General features: G+C 45.0%; 1 protein-coding gene across 1 annotated transcript; it reads left to right on the plus strand.

Annotated features, from left to right (window-relative positions):
• The first annotated feature begins 3,408 nt into the window (after positions 1–3,408).
• On the plus strand, positions 3,409–13,767 carry LOC120043848 (proline-rich protein 7-like). The gene is made up of 2 exons (XM_038988448.1): positions 3,409–3,721; positions 13,307–13,767. The coding sequence occupies exons 1-2, from the start codon at positions 3,409–3,411 to the stop codon at positions 13,765–13,767; spliced, it is 774 nt and encodes a 257-aa protein (XP_038844376.1).
• The last annotated feature ends 5,673 nt before the right edge of the window (positions 13,768–19,440 follow it).

Raw genomic sequence — 19,440 nt, forward strand, 5'->3', positions numbered from 1 at the left:
GTTAAGAACCAAAAGGTCGCTGGTTTGAATCCCTGGTGGGAAAATCTGCCGTTCTGCCCTTGAGCAAGGTAGTTAACCTGCAACTGCTCCCCGGGCGCCGATGATGTGGACGTCGATTAAAGCAGCCCCCCGCACCTCTCTTATTCAGAGCGGTTGGGTTAAATGCGGAAGTTGTACAACTGCATTCAGGCAGACTCACGAAACACAAATGCATCGTTTGTAAATGACGTTTTAGTGTTGAAGTGTACCCCTGGCTGTCCATACATTTTAAAAACAAGAAATGGTGCATCTGCTTTGCTTAATATAAGTTATTTGAAATTATTTACATTTTTACTTTTGATACTTAAGTATATTTTAGCAATTACATTTACTTTTGATACTTAAGTTTATTTAGAATCAAATACTTGTAGTATTTTACTAGGTGACTCACTTTTATTTGTGTAACTTTCTATTAACGTATCTATACTTTTACTCAAGTATGACAATTGGGTACTTTTTCTACCACTGGTTGAAAGCAAATCAACATAACATTTTTTGTCAACTCAACAAATTATGGGGGCACAAGGCAAGACCCAGATGCAGACACAGGAGGCAGATGGTTAGAGTCCAGATGTTTATTAACAATCCAAAAGGGGTAGGCAAGAGAATAGTCATGGACAGGCAAAAGGTCAAAACCAGTTCAGAGTTCCAGAGGTACAGAATGGTCAGGCAGGCGGGAATGGAGTCCAGAAAACAGGCAAAGGTCAAAACCGGGAGGACTAGTAGAACAGAATAGAAAAGCAGGAGCACGGGGAAAAAACACGCTTGTTGACTTGAACATACAAGACGAACTGGCACAGAGAGACAGGAAAGACAGGGATAAATACACCAGGGAAAATAAGCGACACCTGGAGGGGGTGGAGACAATCACAAGGACAGGTGAAACAGATCAGGGTGTGACACAAATTTAGCAATTTTAGTTGACATGGCTAATAAAACAAGTAATTTTGACTGAATTTGAAAAAACATTTTTTTTACAGTGTACAGAGGAGAGCAAGGCGAGTATCAGTCAATAGGAAAGCTGTTTATGTTGGCATCAGGTGCATGCAGGGTGGTTTCTCCAAGCATGGACATCTGCATATTATTATCTCTCCAAATTAATGAACCTCTAAATATTTACCTTTTTTGTTGGATGTTTGATATTGAATATAATGCATTTGCATGAACTTTCTTGTGTACTGTATATCAAGATGTAATAGGTATCAAGATATAACAGTATTAGGCTGCTACAGTGTAATAATCAGAGTATAGTCTAACCAACAAATGGCAGAATCGTAATAGGGGTTTCAGTGAACAGCTGTGTTGGGTTATTACATGAGAATAGGTGTCGATGCTTTACAGTGCGTGACTCAAATGGGTAATATAGGAGTCTATCAGCCATTAACTCTTGTGTAGATTGCACCGGGGCAGGGCTCACACGCTGAGATTGGACTAGTCATGCTGTATATTAAGTGAAATGTGATGACAGCTTGTGTCACAGTCACCCTCCAATAAACTACCTGAGGAGAAGGAGGTAAGAGGAGAGATTAAGGAGAGGAATCTAGGAAGCTTGGGGTAGAGTGGTGTAACCTTACCAAACCACAGCTTCTTACTCCAGCCCTATCCATTATCATGCTGAGTCACAGTCAGGAGGTGTGCCAGGTAGTAACATCAGAGAAAGGGACAACAAGACACTTCCATTGGTTCCATAGGTTTGGAGATGTTATGAGGGAATCACTCTTTCCTTTCTCCTTCCTAACCACCATTCTATAAGTCATCCATCCATTTCTCAAATGACATGCATTATGCCACCTCTGGGTGTTAAAGTATGATAATCATCAGAGATATACAAGATAAAAGAGCAAGGCCAATGACCCGTAAAGGAAGGAATTTATCCACCTCTAAGAAAGTCATGACAATAAGAGTCTGGGTGTTATTATTCTGTGGGTGTATGGAGGCCAAGGCCAGATTACAAATGCTCTAATGTGATGTGATAGTGAGGAGAGTGGCACGACTAGAACGTTTACTAGAGGTATCAACAACTCAGTCTATAAGATTCAGTATATAGGGCCTGGAGTTTTTCCTGACCATGTAACCTGACCAGTTAGAACTCTGGGCCCTAGTTAGGAGCGACTAAGATCCAGAGTATTTCCATATTTTTTCCTGGTTGGGAAAAAACGTCATGGCCTAGTTATAACTATGATTTCTGGTCAGGTCCAGTGATTCCATTGAGTACTGTCCCAGCTAGTGCACCCTGAGTGTGGGTGTGGCATGTGGGGACAGAGAATGACCTGCTATGTTGAGGTCAGCCGTATTAGGGCCCACACAAAGGGCCCTGTTTTCCCCATGAGATCCATGTAGGGTTCTGCTCCTTCCTCTCTGATGTGTGAAACTGATACTCACCCCCTGAGGTCACCATCATAATGATGCTTGAACATTTGAGATCACTTACCAGACAGGCCCATTTTTTGGGCGTATTTCATAATTGATAATGATTGTCCCCTCTGCCCTCTCTCCTCCCTCTCTCCCTTTGTTGAGCAGCGTGACGTTGTGAGTCCTCTGGAGTTCTGAGGTGCCAGAACCCATCAGAACCCATAGTCTGGGGATCAGGGTGCCAGAGGGGGGACGCAGAACCAAGTAGAACCCCACGGAAGCGCTCAGAACTCCGCAGGAGTGTACGGAACCCCTGGGCCTGGACCGGTGTCCTGGAGGAGGCAGCTGTGGGACGGACCGGGGGCGTCACGTGGCACTGCTCTGCCTGACTCCCACCCAGACCTCACCCCTCAGAGGGCCCTCTCAGTCTGCCTGCTGGGGAGAAGAGCAGGCCTTCAATCTCAGTGGGAAGGAGGAGCAGTGCTCTGTGTTTATTTGTGTTTTCATTAAGCTGTGTTTTTTCAGGATACCTGGACAGTGGATGTGATTTAGACAATGTGTTTTGCAGTGAGACTGCATGGAGAATGTAGATGACCTTGTTTTACCTGTAAAGAACCATAGGACATCTGATCTGCAGTGACCAGCAGGCTGGAAAACAACTGATCACACCTGGCCTTTGGACTACAGAAGCGCCTCTGAGACAGTACTGTTGGTGTGGGTGTTGTTGTGTGGGTATGAAGACACTGGACAGCCGGTCATTTTAACAGGGATCATGTACACTGTCATCAGGGCTGATCTGAGACATCAGCTGTCACACTGATATAAGATGACTATAAATCAACAGAAGACTACACATTCAACCAAACTCCTCTGGAAACTGGAGCCCTGTCTTTAACTTAAATGTTTTCCCGTCTCCTCAGTGACAGTCAGTGCTATTTGATTTAACGTATCTCCAGTCCAGTTGGCTCCTCATTTCACGCACCTCGGTAGTGCCAAGTCAACTAGTTTCTCATCACCATGGTGATGTCCCAGGGCACATACACATTCCTGGCCTGCTTTGCTGGGTTCTGGCTGGTGTGGGCTCTCATCGTCATGCTGTGCTGCTTCTGTAGCTTCGTCCAGCGGCGTCTGAAGAAGAAGAGGGAGGAGAGTCTGAGGGAGCAGTGTCTGAGGGCCTTGGAGATGGAGCCATTGGAGTGCCTGGGCCCAGGGGGGTTGGGAAGGGAACCCCCCACCAGAGAGCTCCTCCATTTCTGCCCCCCGCTGACCCTCTCCCCTCCAATGCACATTCTTCACTCCCTCCCACAGGGCAGCTGGGCCTCCCCTCAAGGTAATGTACCGATACAGTACTTTTCTTTACGGCTTTGAATATTCTACCACACAGATGCACGCACGCACACACACACACTATGACTAATTAAGATTAGACTGCAGTACTTTGAATCATACACACTTCAACCAAGCTAAATTACTTCTATGCTCGCTTCGAGGCAAGCAACACTGAAACATGCATGAGAGCATCAGCTGTTCCAGGCGACTGTTTGATCACACTCTCCTTAGCCGATGTGAGTAAGACCTTTAAACAGGTCAGCATTCACAAGGCCGCGGGGCCAGACGGATTGCCAGGACGTGCACTCCGAGCATGCGCTGACCAACTGGCAAGTGTCTTCACTGACATTTTTAACCTGTCCCAGACTGAGTCTGTAATACCAACATGTTTCAAGCAGACCACCATAGTCCCTGTGCCCAAGAACACTAAGGTAACTTGCCTAAATGACTACCGACCCGTAGCACTCACGTCTGTAGCAATGAAGTGCTTTGAAAGGCTGGTCATAGCTCACATCAACACCATTATCCCAGAAACCCTAGACCCACTCCAATTTGCATACCGCCCCAACATATCCACAGATGATGTAATCTCTATTGCACTCCACACTACCCTTTCCCACCTGGACAAAAATAACACCTACGTGAGAATGCTATTCATTGACTACAGCTCAGCGTTCAACACCATTGTGCCCTCAAAGCTCATCACTAAGCTAAGGACTCTGGGACTAAAGACATCCCTCTGCAACTGGATCCTGGACTTCCTGACGGGCTGCCCCCAGGTGGTAAGGGTAGGTAACAACACATCTGCCACGCTGATCCTCAACATGGAGTCCCCTCATGGGTGCATGCTCAGTCCCCTCCTGTACTCTCTGTTCACCCATGACTGCATGGCCAGGCACGACTCCAACACCATCATTAACTTTGCAACAGTGGTAGGTCTGATCACCGACAACGATGAGACAGCCTATAGGCAGGAGGTCAGAGACATGGCCGTGTGGTGCCAGGATAACAACCTCTCCCTCAACGTGATCAAGACAAAGGAGATGATTGTGGACTACAGGAAAAGGAGGACCAAGCACACCCCCATTCTCATCGACAGGGCTGTAACGGAGCAGGTTGAGAGCTTCAAGTTCCTTGGTGTCCACATCACCAACAAACTATCATGGTCCAAACACACCAAGGCAGTGGTGAAGACGGCACTACAAAGCCTATTCCCCCTCAGGAGACTGAAAAGATTTGGCATGGGTCCTCAGATCCTCAAAAAGTTCTACAGCTGCACCATCGAGGGCATCCTGACTGGTTGCATCACTGCCTGGTATGGCAACTGCTCGGCATCCGACCGTAACGCACATACTGAGGGTAGTGCGTATGGCCCAGTACATCACTGGGGCCAAGCTTCCTGCCACCTAGGACCTCTATACTAGGTGGTGTCAGAGGAAGGCCCTAAAAATCGTCGAGCCACCCAAGTCATAGACTTATCTTTAATACCGCACGGCAAGCGGCACCAGAGTGCCAAGTCTAGGTCCAAGAGGATTCTTAACAGCTTCTACCCCCAAGCCATAAGACTCCTGAACAGCTAATCAAATGGCTACCCAGACTATTTGCATTGTCCCCCCCACCGCCTCTTTTACGCTGCTGCTACTCTCTGGTTATTATCTGTGCATAGTCACTTTAACTCTACCTACATGTACATATTACCTCAATTACTTCGACTAACCTTTGCCCCCGCACATAGAGTCTGTTCCGGTAGCCTGTGTATATAGCCTCGCTACTCTTATTTTACTGCAACTAACTATTTGTTATTTTTGTTTTTTACTTATCTATTTTTTTACCAAATACTTATTTTTCTTAAAACTGCATTGTTGGTTAGGAAGTAAGTAAGCATTTCACTATAAGGTCTACACCTGTTGTATTTGGCGCATGTGACAAATACAAAAAAAAGCAAGTTTGATTTAGCTCTTTGTTTCTGATGCTTACCATGCAACCTCTTTACAGCTCCTTTTCCAGTTCAATATGAGCAATATATATGAGCAATATAAACACACAAAGCGCATAACCCAGGAGACACCTGCAGTTTTCTGTACATTACATGCTACAGGCATGACAGCAGTGACTATGAAGGTTTGCTGTAGGCTCTTGTTGTATCTGTAGCTGTGTTCCTTCGTGGGTGACATGGTGACAGTTAGCGCTGTAGAGTAGGCGGTGTGTAGGCAGAGCAGTGGTAGAGTTGGCAGCACAGCAGCCAGCGCAATGACAGAGACTGCTAGCAGCTCGACACTTAGTTGGCGCTAACGGCGTGACAGTCAGTCAGTGGCATGAAAGGTAGGCTAGCAGCAGCCATTGAAGTAGACAGAGAGGGCTAGCAAGCACAACAGCCAGACAGAGGAAATCAGTACCAAGGCAGCAAGGACAGGCTGGTTAAGGGGTGCACCTCAGAGTGGTAGAAAAATGGGGATATCCTCCCCCAAATGTCATTATAGCTCCAGGACATAAAATGTACATTTTTTATTGCCGTTTCCTCATGCTGAGATCCATAGGCCTCCAGCATTGGAAAGGACTTTTTCCAATAATACCTTCCTCCATGCCGCTGCTGTTGTGCTTGCGTCATAGGGGCTGTCCTTGGCGGCAGATGTGGGCCCCGGAGCCCCAGGGTCACGGAGGCTGAGATTAGCAATCCTGTCCCCAGTGAAGGTGGCTCCCCTCTGGATAGTCCCTGAGCCTTGTCCCCCCCCTGCCATTCCACCACCCACCATACTCCTCCACGGCCCTGCCAACCCTCTGCACCTGTGGCTCTCTCTAGGTTTGGAGGCATTGCTGACACTGGAAACAAACAGCCGCCTGGCGCAGCACATGAAACACTCCTTTCATCTCCCAGTGTTCTGGGCCTCCATTGTTACTGTATGGAAGTCATTTTTATTCATACATATAGCGGCTGGAACTAATATTAGAGACCAAAGCAGGGCATTATGAATGTGTAGTGGAAAAAGAGATCATAAAAACTATAGTGTAATTTGTTGTGAATATGTGGACACATACAGGGCATGTACAGTCGTGGCCAAAAGTTTTGAGAATGACACAAATATTAATTTCCACAAAGTTTGCTGCTTCAGTGTCTTAGATATGATTGTCAGATGTTACTATGGAATACTGAAGTATAATTACAAGCATTTCATAAGTGTCAAATAGTTGTATTGACAATTACATGAAGTTGATGCAGAGTCAATATTTGCAGTGTTGACCCTTCTTTTTCAAGACCTCTGCAATCCGCCCTGGCATGCTGCCAATTAACTTTTGGCCACATCCTGACTGATGGCAGCCCATTCTTGCATAATCAATGCTTGGAGTTTGTCAGAATTTGTGGGTTTTTGTTTGTCCACCCAGCGCTTGAGGATTGACCACAAGTTCTCAATGGGATTAAGGTCTGGGGAGTTTCCTGGCCATGGACCCAAAATATCGATGTTTTGTTCCTCGATTCACTTAGTTATCACTTTTGCATTATGGCAAGGTGCTCCATCATGCTGGAAATGGCACTGTTCATCACCAAACTGTTCCTGGATGGTTGGGAGAAGTTGCTCTCGGAGGATGTGTTGGTACCATTCTTTATTCATGGCTGTGTTCTTAGGCAAAATTGTGAGTGATTCCACTCCCTTGGCTGAGAAGCAACCCCACACATGAATGGTCTCAGGATGCTTTACTGTTGGCATTACACAGGAATGATGGTAGCGCTCACCTTGTCTTCTCCGGACAAGCTTTTTTCCGGATGCCCCAAACAATCGGAAAGGGGATTCATCAGAGAAAATGACTTTACCCCAGTCCTCAGCAGTCCAATCCCTGTACCTTTTGCAGAATATCAGTCTGTCCCTGATGTTTTTCCTGGAGAGAAGTGGCATCTTTGCTGCCCTTCTTGACACCAGGCCATCCTACAAAAGTCTTCGCCTCACTGTGCGTGCAGATGCACTCACACCTGCCTACTGCCATTCCTGAGCAAGCTCTGTACTGGTGGTGCTCCGATCCCGCAGCAGAATCAACTTTCGGACACGGTCCTGGAGCTTGCTGTACTTTCTTCGGCGCCCTGAAGCCTTCTTCACAACAATTGAACCGCTCCCCTTGAAGTTCTTGATGATCCGATAAATGGTTGATTTAGGTGCAATCTTACTGGCAGCAATATCCTTGCCTGTGAAGCCCTTTTTGTGCAAAGCAATGATGTTGGCACGTGTTTCCTTGCAGGTAACCATGGTTCCATGGAAGTATGCTTGGGGTCATTGTCCATTTGGAAGATGCATTTGCGACCAAGCTTTAACATCCTGACTGATATCTTGAGATGTTGCTTCAATATATCCACATAATTTTCCTCCCTCATGATGCCATCTATTTTGTGAAGTGCACCAATCCCTCCTGCAGCAAAGCACCCCCACAACATGATGCTGCCACCCCCGTGCTTCATGGTTAGGATGGTGTTCTTCGGCTTGCAAGCCTCCCCCTTTTTCCTCCAAACATAACGATGGTCATTATGGCCAAACAGTTCTTTTTTTGTTTCATCAGACCAGAGAACATTTCCCCAAAAAGTACAATCTTTGTCCCCATGTGCAGTTGCAAACCGTAGTCTGGATTTTTTTATGGCTGTTTTGGAGCAGTGGCTTCTTCCTTGCTGAGCGGCCTTTCAGGTTATGTTGATATAGGACTTGTTTTACTGTGGATATAGATACTTTTGTACCTGTTTCCTCCAGCATCTTCACAAGGTCGTTTGCTGTTGTTCTGGGATTGATTTGCACTTTTCGCACCAAAGTACGTTCATCTCTAGGAGACAGAATGCGTCTTCTCGCTGAGCGGTATGATGGCTGTGTGGTCCCATGGTGTTTATACTTGCGTACTGTTGTTTGTACAGATGAACGTGGTACCTTCAGGCATTTGGAAATTGCTCCCAAGGATGAACCAGATTTGTGGAGGTCTACAATTGTTTTTCTGAGGTCTTGGCTGATTTCTTTTGATTTTCCCATGATGTCAAGCAAAGAGGCACGGAGTTTGAAGGTAGGCCTTGAAATACTTCCACAGGTACACCTCCAATTGACTCAAATGATGTCAATTAACCTATCAGAAGCATCTAAAGCCATGACATAATTTTCTGGAATTTTCCAAGCTGTTTAAAGGCAACTGTACATAGCAGATCAGTGCCACCATGACAACACTTCAAATCAAACTTTATTTGTCACATGCGCCAAATACAAGAAGTTTAGACTTTACCTTGAAATGCTTACTTACAAGCCCTTAACCAACAGTGCAGGTCAAGAAGAAGAAAATATTTACCAAGTAGACTAAAATAAAAAGTAACACAATAAGAATAACAACTGTCACGTCGGCATAAATGATTCGGGAGACAGGCGCAGGAATGCGTAATAGGGTATTGTATTGTACCGACATTACGGTGTGCCTTGTAAAGGCACAGGGATGAAGACCAAGAAACCAAAGGGCACACGCATACACGTACTAATCAGTGGGAATAGGGGACAGGTGTGCGTAATGAAAGTTCCAGAGGGATCCGTAACAATAATGAGGCTATATACATGGGGCACCGGTACCGAGTCAGTGTGGGAGGGTAAAGGCTAGTTGAGGTAATCCGTACATGTAGGTGGGGGTGAAGTGAATATGCATAGGTAACAAACAAACAGAGAGTAGCAGAAGTGTACAAAGGGGGGGTCAATGTAAATTGTCCGTTGGCGATTTTATGAATTGTTCAACAATCTTATGGCTTGGGGGTAGAAGCTGTTGAGGAGCCTTTTGGTCCTAGACTTGGCGCTCCGTTACCGCTTGCCGTGCGGTAGCAGAGAAAACAGTCTGTGACTGGAGTCTCTGACAATTGTATGGGCTTTCCTCTGACATGGCCTATTATATAGGTCCTGGATGGGAGGAAGCTTGGCTCCAGTGATGTACTGAGCCGTACGCACTACCATCTGTAGCGCCTTACGGTCAGATGCCGAGCAGTTGCCATACCAGGCGGTGATGCAACCAGTCAGGATGCTCTCAAGGGTGCAGCTGTAGAACCTTTTGAGGATCTGAGGACCAATGCCAAATCTTTTCAGTCTCCTGAGGGGGAAAAGGTTTTGTCATGCCCTCTTCACGACTGTCTTGGTATGTTTGGACCATGATAGTTCGTTGGTGATGTGGACACCAAGGAACATGAAACTCTCGACCCGATCCACTACAGCCCTGTCGATGCAATGGGGGCCTGTTCGGCCCACCTTTCCTGTAGTTCACGATCAGCTCCTTTGTCTTGCTCACATTGAGGGAGAGGTTGTTGTCCTGGCACCACACTGCCAGTCCTCTGACCTCCTCCCTATAGGCCATCTCATCGTTGTCGGTGATCAGGCCTACCACTGTTGTGTCATCAGCAAACTTAATGGGGTCGTGTTTGGCCACCCAGTCGTGGGTGAACAGGGAATACAGGAGGGGACTAAGTACTGAGGGGCCCCAGTGTTAAGGATCAGTGTGGCAGACGTGTTGTTGCCTACTCTTACCACCTGGGGGGCGGCCCGTCAGGAAGTCCAGGATCCAGTTGCAGAGGGAGGTGTTTAGTCCCAGAGTCCTTAGCTAAGTGATGAGCTTCGTGGGCACTATGGTGTTGAATGCTGAGCTGTAGTCAATGAACAGCATTCTCACATAGGTGTTCCTTTTGTCCAGGTGAGAAAGAGCAGTGTGGAGTGCGATTGAGATTGCATCATCTGTGGATCTGTTGGGGCAGTATGCGAATTGGAGTGGGTCTAGGGTGTCCGGGATGATGCTGTTGATGTGAGCCATGACCAGCCTTTCAAAGCACTTCATGGCTACCGACTTGAGTGCCACGGGTCGGTAATAATTTAGGCAGGTTACCGTCGCTTCCTTGGGCACAGGGACTATGGTGGTCTGCTTGAAACATGTAGGTATTACAGACTCGGCCAGGGAGAGGTTGAAAATGTCAGTTAAGACACTTGACAGTTGGTCCGCACATGCTTTGAGTACACGCCCTGGTAATCTGTCTGGGCCAGAGGCTTTGTGAATGTTGACCTGTATAAAAGGTTTTGTTCACATCGGCTACCGAGAGAGTTATCACACAGTCATCCAGAACAGCTGGTGCTCTCATGCATGCTTCAGTGTTGCTTGCCTCGAAGCAGGCATAAAAGGCATTTATCTCGTCTGGTAGGCTCGCCGTCACTGGGCAGCTCGCGTCTGGGTTTCCCTTTGTAGGCTGTAATAGTTTTCAAGCCCTGCCACATCCGACGAGCGTCAGAGCCAGTGTAGTAGGATTCAATCTTAATCCTGTATTGGCGCTTTGCTTGTTTGATGGTTCGTCTGAAGGCATAGCGGGATTTCTTATAAGTGTCTGGATTAGTCTCCCGCTCCTTGAAAGCGGCAGCTCTGGCCCTTGCCTGTAATCTATGGCTTCTGGTTGGGATATGTACGTACAGTCACTGTGGGGACGACGTCATCGATGCACTTATTGACGAAGCCGATGACTGAGGTGGTGTATTCCTCAATGCCATTGGATGAATCCAACACATGCTGTGGAGGATTTGCATATCACACATTCCATATCCTTGACATCAATCAGTTGTCGTGTTTTTAGAGAGCAGCAACATTTCTTCCATTGGAAAACATTCTGTGCAAAGTTGTATGGCTTCCTGGAATATATAGGGAGACTCTCAACTGCATTCTCCTCGCATCTTCTCTCCTTGCCTCCTTAAATCTCATTGGATGAGAAAGCCAATGGTCCCACCTCTCTGACCTCCTCAAATCTAATCACATTTTATTTGTCACATACACATTTTTAGCGGGTGTAGCGAATTGCTTCCTCCGATGAGTTTTGAGGAGGAGGCGAGGAGAGCGGACGAGTGGAGTATGCAATTGAGGTTCTCCCATTATATAGTATAGAAAGGCTGTGGGTAGTCTTTGAAAGAGATGCGGGCTGGAAAATTGAGTTTATGATTAGTAGTACCTCTCCCTTTATCAGCCTGGGTTTCCACACTGGAGGAAGTAGCACTGTCAAAGCACTACAAATAAAGTACTCCAGAGGTGTGGTCAGAGGGTGTGTCATTGTTATTAGCCTAGCTAGCTACATTTACAACCCTCCAGATTCATCACCGAGTAGTCAGAGTCCAAGGAGATATTACTGCACCCGTTTTCTCCACATCCTTATCTCTGACTTGTATTCTGTTGTTCAAACCACAAGTGTATCAGAGTTTCCAGGCGTGAATAACCTATGACGTCTCAACTGTACTAACCTCACATGACGTAATTCGAAAGGAAGCCGTCCCTATATGGTAAACCCTGGAGGCGTGAACACTTCATACAGTTGAATGTACTTTACCGCCCACTAATTATTTTACAGATTTCATGTTATTGCCTCGTGCTACCTGACTGTTTGTCACATCAAAGCATGCTTACTATGTTTTATGTATCAATTGCAGTGATACCTGTTTTCAAAGACAGAAAAAACAGAGGTAAAATAAATGTTCTACATTCAGGGATGATCAAAAGCCCAAAACAAGAATATATTGATGATACTTTCATTACAATCAACATGACGAGCACAAGGCTCTATCTGTAAAAAGAAAGTTCTGAACCTTTATCGGTTTGAATGGTGTCAGCAATTTTTATCTTGTATTCTTTTGAACTTAATTAAAAACATGAATTGGGGTATTTAGAAAACGATATGTGTAGAGAACATTGAACAGAACAATAACTCCATTTGGACAAAAAAATGCAGATAGAACCTTATAGTCCCAAGCTCTCAATGATTTGTTTCCCCTGAAAAGAAATGCACAGTGCTTTCAGAATGAATTGTCTAATTCACACTGAACACTAGTACAGGCTTGGCTCGGTTCGGCCCTACAGTGTCTATCTACCCGCTCGCCTCTACTCCCATTCCATCTTTTACAGGTCCCTCTCTCTGTGTCACACCTGTTCTGTTCCTGTGGGTTTTCTCTTTGAAGGGAGTGAATCCAGATGATTGTGCTGAATACATCAGTAAATTAGCCTCCGACTTGTGGCTTGAATGTTTCTGTCAGAACAAATATCTCATTAAGCTCTCTTTACACTGTGTGTGTGTGAATGTGTGCACGTGTGTGAAGCCATTCAGTAATTCAAAATGCACAGAGTCCGAATTGAGTCATCAAAGAAGCCTTTATTGTCGGCTACTGTACTCATCAATGGAATGCTCACCGCTCAACCTGTGTTCCACATGATTCACAGTTTAAAGGCAGAGCTGTCAGTGTAGGAGTTGGACTTGGCAGTGGTATCAGTAACTTTAGATGTATAGTCAGCCATTTGAGATGACTGAGGCGTCAGTGAAGCTACTGCTACATTAACATGATGTAATAGCCAGCAGGAGTCAGCTTAGCAATGATAAACACCCACACAACCCTTTCCACAGGATCCCTAAGGTCTACCTTTAGACCTAAACACTGACAATACCATGGCCTAAAATGCCATGGTAAAGTAGCATTTGATAATAATGATGGATTTGGTTTATATTAAGCTTTTCCAATGCCAACGGCACTTTACATTGTTAAGGGGAAACTAACATACTGTACACGTTTGTCTGTTTCCTCCCCAGAGACTGACGTGTTTGGAAAGCCCCCCTGCTATGAGGAGGCTGTTCTGATGGAGGACCCCCCTCCTCCCTACTGTGAGGTGCTGGCTGACAGCCGGGGGGGCACAAACATCAAGCCCTCCTCCCGGACCTCCAGGCTGGAGCAGCAGGAGACTGAGACCTCCAAGACTCTTCCGGTCACAGTGTTCTCAGAGCGGGGCTACTCCTCCCTGATCCGCCTGCCCACTGCCCGACGCTGGGACTCCCTGGGACACCTGCTGTCTACCATGGACCTCAACCACAACACCCTCCCCACGGAGCCCCTCTCCCTGCAGGCCCAGGCCACCACAACCATGCCCCGCGAGGGCCGGACTCACACACAGCCAGAGCTGGGGCTGAGAAGTATCCAGGGGCTCAGGCGGCTAGAGCAGAGCTGTGGCCTGCCCACGTCCTTCCCTCTGCTGGGTCGCAGCACGGCCGTGTAAGCCTGAATAATCCTCCTGGAGGTGGGGGTGAGGCTGAAGCTAAGGACGCTGAATTGAGGTGGAGAGGCGTTGGGTTGGGTTTGAGGAGGGGCGTCTGGTTTGTAGAGTTGGACTGATGGAGGGGGTAGAGGAGGAAAAACACCTTTCAGACTCCCAGCAGCCAGAGGTGTTGTTCTCTGCTTGCTTCTCTGCAGTGAGATGAGGACAACCTTTCAAAAGATGACCTATCTGCCTTCCCCTCATCATCCCTCTTTTATCTGGCTTCGTCTCCCTCCATATCTGTCTCGCTCTATTCTCTCTCTCTGGTTGTGTTGATGTCTCTATTCTCCATGGCGTCGCAGCCTGATGCAGAGTAGCTATTACACCGAGTGTACAAAACATTCAGAACATCTTCCTAATATTGAGTTGCAACCCCTTTTGCCCTCATAACATCCTCAATTCATCGGGGCATGGACTCTACAAGGTATCGAAAGCATCCACAGGGATGCTGGCCCATGTTGACTCCAATGCTTCCCACCATTGTGTCAAGTTGGCTGGATGTCCTTTGGGTGGTGGACCATTCTTGATACACACGGGAAACTGTTGAGCGTAAAAAATCCAGCAGTGTTGCAGTTCTTGACATACTTAAACCTATGCGCCTGGTAGTTACTGTACTACCATACCCCGTTTAAAGGCACTTAAAACTTTTGTCTTGCCCATTCACCCTCTGAATGGCACACATACACAATCCATGTCTCAATTGTCTCAAGGCTTAAAAATCCCAGTGGTGGAAAAAAGTACCCAAATGTTATACTTGAGTAAAGGTAAAGATACTTTAATAGAAAATGACTCAAGTAAAAGTGAAAGTCACCTAGTAAAATACTACTTGAGTAAAAGTCTAAAACTATTTGGTTTTAAATATACTTAAGTATCAAAAGTAAATGTAATTGCAAACATATACTTAAGTATCAAAAGTAAAAGTATAAATAGTTTCAAATGTCTTATATTAAGCAAACCAGACGGCATAATTTTCTTGTTTTTTAAATTTACCGATAGCTAGGGGCATGCTCCAACACTCAGACATAATTTACAAACAAAGCATGTGTTTAGTGAGTCCGCCAGATCAGAGGCAGTAGGGATGACCAGGGATGTTCTCTTGATAAGTGTGTGAATTGGACCATTTTCCTGTCCTTCTGAGCATTCAAAATGTAACGAGTACTTTTGGGTATCAGGGAAAATGTATGGAGTAAAAAGTACATAATTTTCTTTAGTAAAAGTTGTCAAAAATATAAATAGTAAAGTACAGATACCCCAAAAAACTACTTAAGTAAAAATACTTGAAAGTACTACTCAAGTACTTTACACCACTGAAAAATCATTATTTAACCTGTCTCCTCCCCTTTATCTACACAGATTGAAGTGGATTTAGTAAGTGACATCAATAAGTGATCATAGCTTTCACCTAGATTAATCTGGTCAGTCTGTCATGGAAAGGTGCTCCTAATGTTTTGTGCACTCAGTATATGAGTCTGCTGTTGCCATGGCTCCCTGGAACTGTCTGTTGCCCATGATGTCTTGGCCCCCTAGCGACTCCAGGTAGAAAGACCTCTAGTAGCTCTGTGTTGCTCCTGTTGTATAACATTAACAGTGAAGGACCAAGAGAGTTGCTGAATTCAGTAGCTATCGCCCTGCTCTGAGAATTGCGATGTGCAATGGAAACATTGTTTTGAATTGAAAAAGCTCTTCTCCATCATTACTGTCATATCTTCAAGATGTTCTGGGACTATGTGGACTATGAATATCAATTTAATAAACCACAGCTGGGGATTGTTGCTCCTCGGTGAACAAATGACTGTGTGCGTGTGTGTGTGTATGTGTGTGTGCAAGCAAGTGTATGGTTGTGCGTGTGTGGTCTAGCTCCTAAATCATTAGTCCAATCAAGTACAAAGGGAGACAGCAGCCTTTTTCCAGCAGGAATAAGTTCCCTCTATCCGAAGAATTGAAACCCTTGTATAAATAATTCATAATGCTAATCATAAGATTTCCTTTCTCTCCCTCTCTGGGTTGTAAATGACTTCCTAATGGTTGCTATCTGTCCATCAGTGAAGCGTTTCATCGAGATTGTAAATCCATCTCTCTCTTTCTCTCCCTCTCAAGCTACTCAACAGGCTAGATGTGACTGTGAAACACTCCTTCACATTGCCATGCGGGTGCTACAGTACATACAGCAGACACCATTACAGAAAATTGAAACCGTCATGGTAGCGAAGCAAACCCATCACCATGCAGCAATTGCAGACACAGGATTTTCGTTCCTTTTTTCCTCAAATATTATTTAACTATTCATGGCTTTCTCTCTCTCGCGCTCTCATAATATCTGACCCCTTCTCTCAGCACCACTGGTGTTTTGAATGACATTCAGACAGCTCCTCTTAGTAGAGCTTTGGAAAACACTTCTCGCTAGTCATTTCCATCTGATTCTGACGAGGAACTCTAGCCTAGTGCTGAAGCATAAGTGTTAAATCTAATAATTCCCATTAAGGAATGTATAATTAGCATACACCCTCGGAGGGTGGGGGGGGGGGGGGGGGGGGGGGGGGGGGGTACGAAAGACGCTTTAAACAAGTGTTTTCCCTTGTCACTCACAATCAATTATATCTTGGGAATATTGTTTCTGTTTTCAAACATTTTTCACAGCTAGTGTGATTAAGCGCTGAATTCAATCCGTAGCGCTGATGATCAGTGTTACAGCATGATTACATTTAAAGGCAATGTTCCCCGTCAGCAGAGACTGCATTCACAGTAAACCCTGCATATGTCGGCTTAATCTGAAATTACCTTCATATTTTGATCACGCAGTCGTGCCCCAGATGCTTTTGCAGGGGAAAAATCTGAAAAATCATTAGGAAAAATGAGTGAGATATGAACAATAGTGCGTTGATTGCATCAAGGCCAAAGTATTTCCTTCTGAATCCATCCAATACGGGGCCCCTTTACTACCCTTCTCAGCCTATTAGGAACCATGTTACCCACCAAGGTCCACCTCTTTGTTATTAGCTGTTATGTAACCCAATTCAATCACATTATGTAACCACTGAAATTAATGCATTATTTGATGGGCTTACCTGGCAGTACCCTTGAGATGCTTGAACAAATTAGGAAGCTTGTCAGCTTGGTTCGGTCCTCAAGGACGCTCGAGTTAGGGTATTGGATTGGAGGTCTTCAATCCAAGGAACACCACCATTACAGGTTATAGCAGGTTATAGCAGGTTATACAAATGTGCAGGTAGGGAACATAACAGTACCCAACGGAAGGAGAGAGATGGAGAGACAGGAGGGGAAGAGAGAGAAAAAGGGGTGAGAGGAGAAAGAGAGCATGAGAGAAAGCTACTTGAGGCCATTCCTGTAAATAGAGATAATGTTATTACTGAGGGGTAAAAAAAAAGTATTGCAGTTTGAAGCGAGGGGCAATAGGGGAATGTCAAAGAGCACTTATTTATATATTAAGGTAGTTGTGGTTATCTTGTGAAAATCTCAAATTGAGGCAGTCCATTAAGTTTATTCCTGATGCTGTTTCTTTTTTTTTTTTTTACAGTATACAATTGCATTTAGACAATCATTTTGAGAGCTTAGGAGTTTTCCTTTTTTGGAACAATCAATTTAAGCTGATTATTATGGCCCCTGAATGTACAGATTCATGATATAAGTGTAACTGAAAATGAACACTATTTAATTTGAGGTGTTTCTATCCATGCTTGAATGTAGAAGTAATGTTAAATATTATTTTGCCAAATGTTTTGTCTGTTTAAATCACACACACGTCATATACAGTCTTCTTGATTGATTGACAATTGCTTCTGAGCTGTCATGCCTTGATTCCAGTCGCTTATTTAATTGTACAACTTATTTTGTTTATGCGGTTTTCATTTTCTCTTTCCCCACCTCCGCCACAGAAGAAAAAGACAGAGGTGTAAACTGTCATCCTTCCTCTGTTGGCCTACGTGTTGCTTGGCAACCACCAGGCCAGAGTGCTAGCTCAGAGTCTGTTTACATAGAGTGAATGGGAACGCCAGCTGTGTGGCCAGTGCTGAACATAGTCAGAGCACAATGGATATGGGCCACTGGGCTAGGTTACATGGCTTCTAGCTACTAGTGTGGGACTGGGACTGTCAGTAGTGTCTGACGACTGACAGAGTTTCCCATCTCCTAACCCAGGGGTCGCTCAACACAGTTGGAACTAGACCCATATCATAGAGAATGAGAGGCCTCTAGTGGCCAATAGGTATTAGCATTTGCAGCGCCATTGAGGGCTTCCACCACTTTAATGTAGTCAACTGGGTGGGACTTCCAACTTCCTTGGCTGGTCCATCACGGTGATCCTGTTGGAGTCATGTCCAACCGGGTTATGAGGAGGGATCAGTCAATCGTGAAGAAGAAACTGGACTACTTCAAAATGGAGATTGCTTTAATAGGGCTGCCTATGCTGTCACAGATGCTTTAACGGTACAAAGATGAGTCCTCTACCTCTGTGCCCGGGTACATCCACTGTCTAGCTGGCAATGTGGCAGCCATTTTAAGGAGCTTAATAAAATGCCCTGATAGAATGGACCGTTCCTCTAACATTGGGTTGGCATCACTGTGGTATATCCATCATTTGAGGAATTCAAACAGACATTTATTTACCATCCAAGGAAGCATATCGGTCCAGACAGGCTACAGATTGATATGGCTTATAGCAGGACGTGGCCCTGCCATAGTATGGACTCTCTGTGACACCTCCTCACAAAAACATACCTGTTCCGCTGTGACTGTCTGTACAGCATGTAGCATGCAAAGTGTTCTGTATACATCTGACTGCAGGAGCTGTTCTCTGTTAGTCACTCCTACATCTGCTGCTACTACTGTATTGTATGGAATGCATAGCAAAAATGTCACCCTACTACCTAAATAGTACTTTTGACTAGGGCCCATAGGAACTATATAGGGAATAGGGTGCCATTTGGGACGCAGCCTATGTGTTCTATGTATACCTGTGAGAAAGGGTCTTCATAGAACCATACTTGGACTATGACTAAGTCAATGGTACCAACATCTCTTTAATAAAATGCAGTTGAATAAAAATAGATTCAAAACAAACATGACAAGTGGCTTTGACAGACTTGTGTTTCAATGTTGCTGGATGTTTTGTGTTCATGATCATACCTGCTTTAAAGAGATTATTTGATTGCTAGATCATTTAAATGTAAAAAAAACAATATATGCTATAAGATTCCCTGACCAAGACAGATGTCATTTTAGTCACGTTGCAGGGATGCCAATGTTCATTCTAATGTTCTATTTAATTCTAGAATACTAGCATTTCCCTTCGCACTTCCTCCTTAAGTCATGATAATATTTCAGTGCTCAAGTGCATTGGATTTTATTTTATTATAATTTTATTTTATTTAACTAGGCAAGTCAGTTAAGAACAAATTCTTATTTACAATGATGGCCTACCGGGGAACAGTGGGTTAACTGCCTTGTTCAGGTGCAGAACGACAGATTTTTACCATGTCAGCTCAGGGATTCGGTCCAGCAACCTTTTGGTTACTGTCTCAATACTCTAACCACTAGGCTACCTGCAGCCCCAATTGTACAACTGGATTGGGGAGAAGTGGGCAAAAAAAAAAAAAAAAAATCAAAACTCTGAAGTCA

The sequence above is a fragment of the Salvelinus namaycush genome, chromosome 3 (genome assembly GCF_016432855.1).
Source record: "Salvelinus namaycush isolate Seneca chromosome 3, SaNama_1.0, whole genome shotgun sequence".
NCBI lineage: Eukaryota > Metazoa > Chordata > Actinopteri > Salmoniformes > Salmonidae > Salvelinus > Salvelinus namaycush.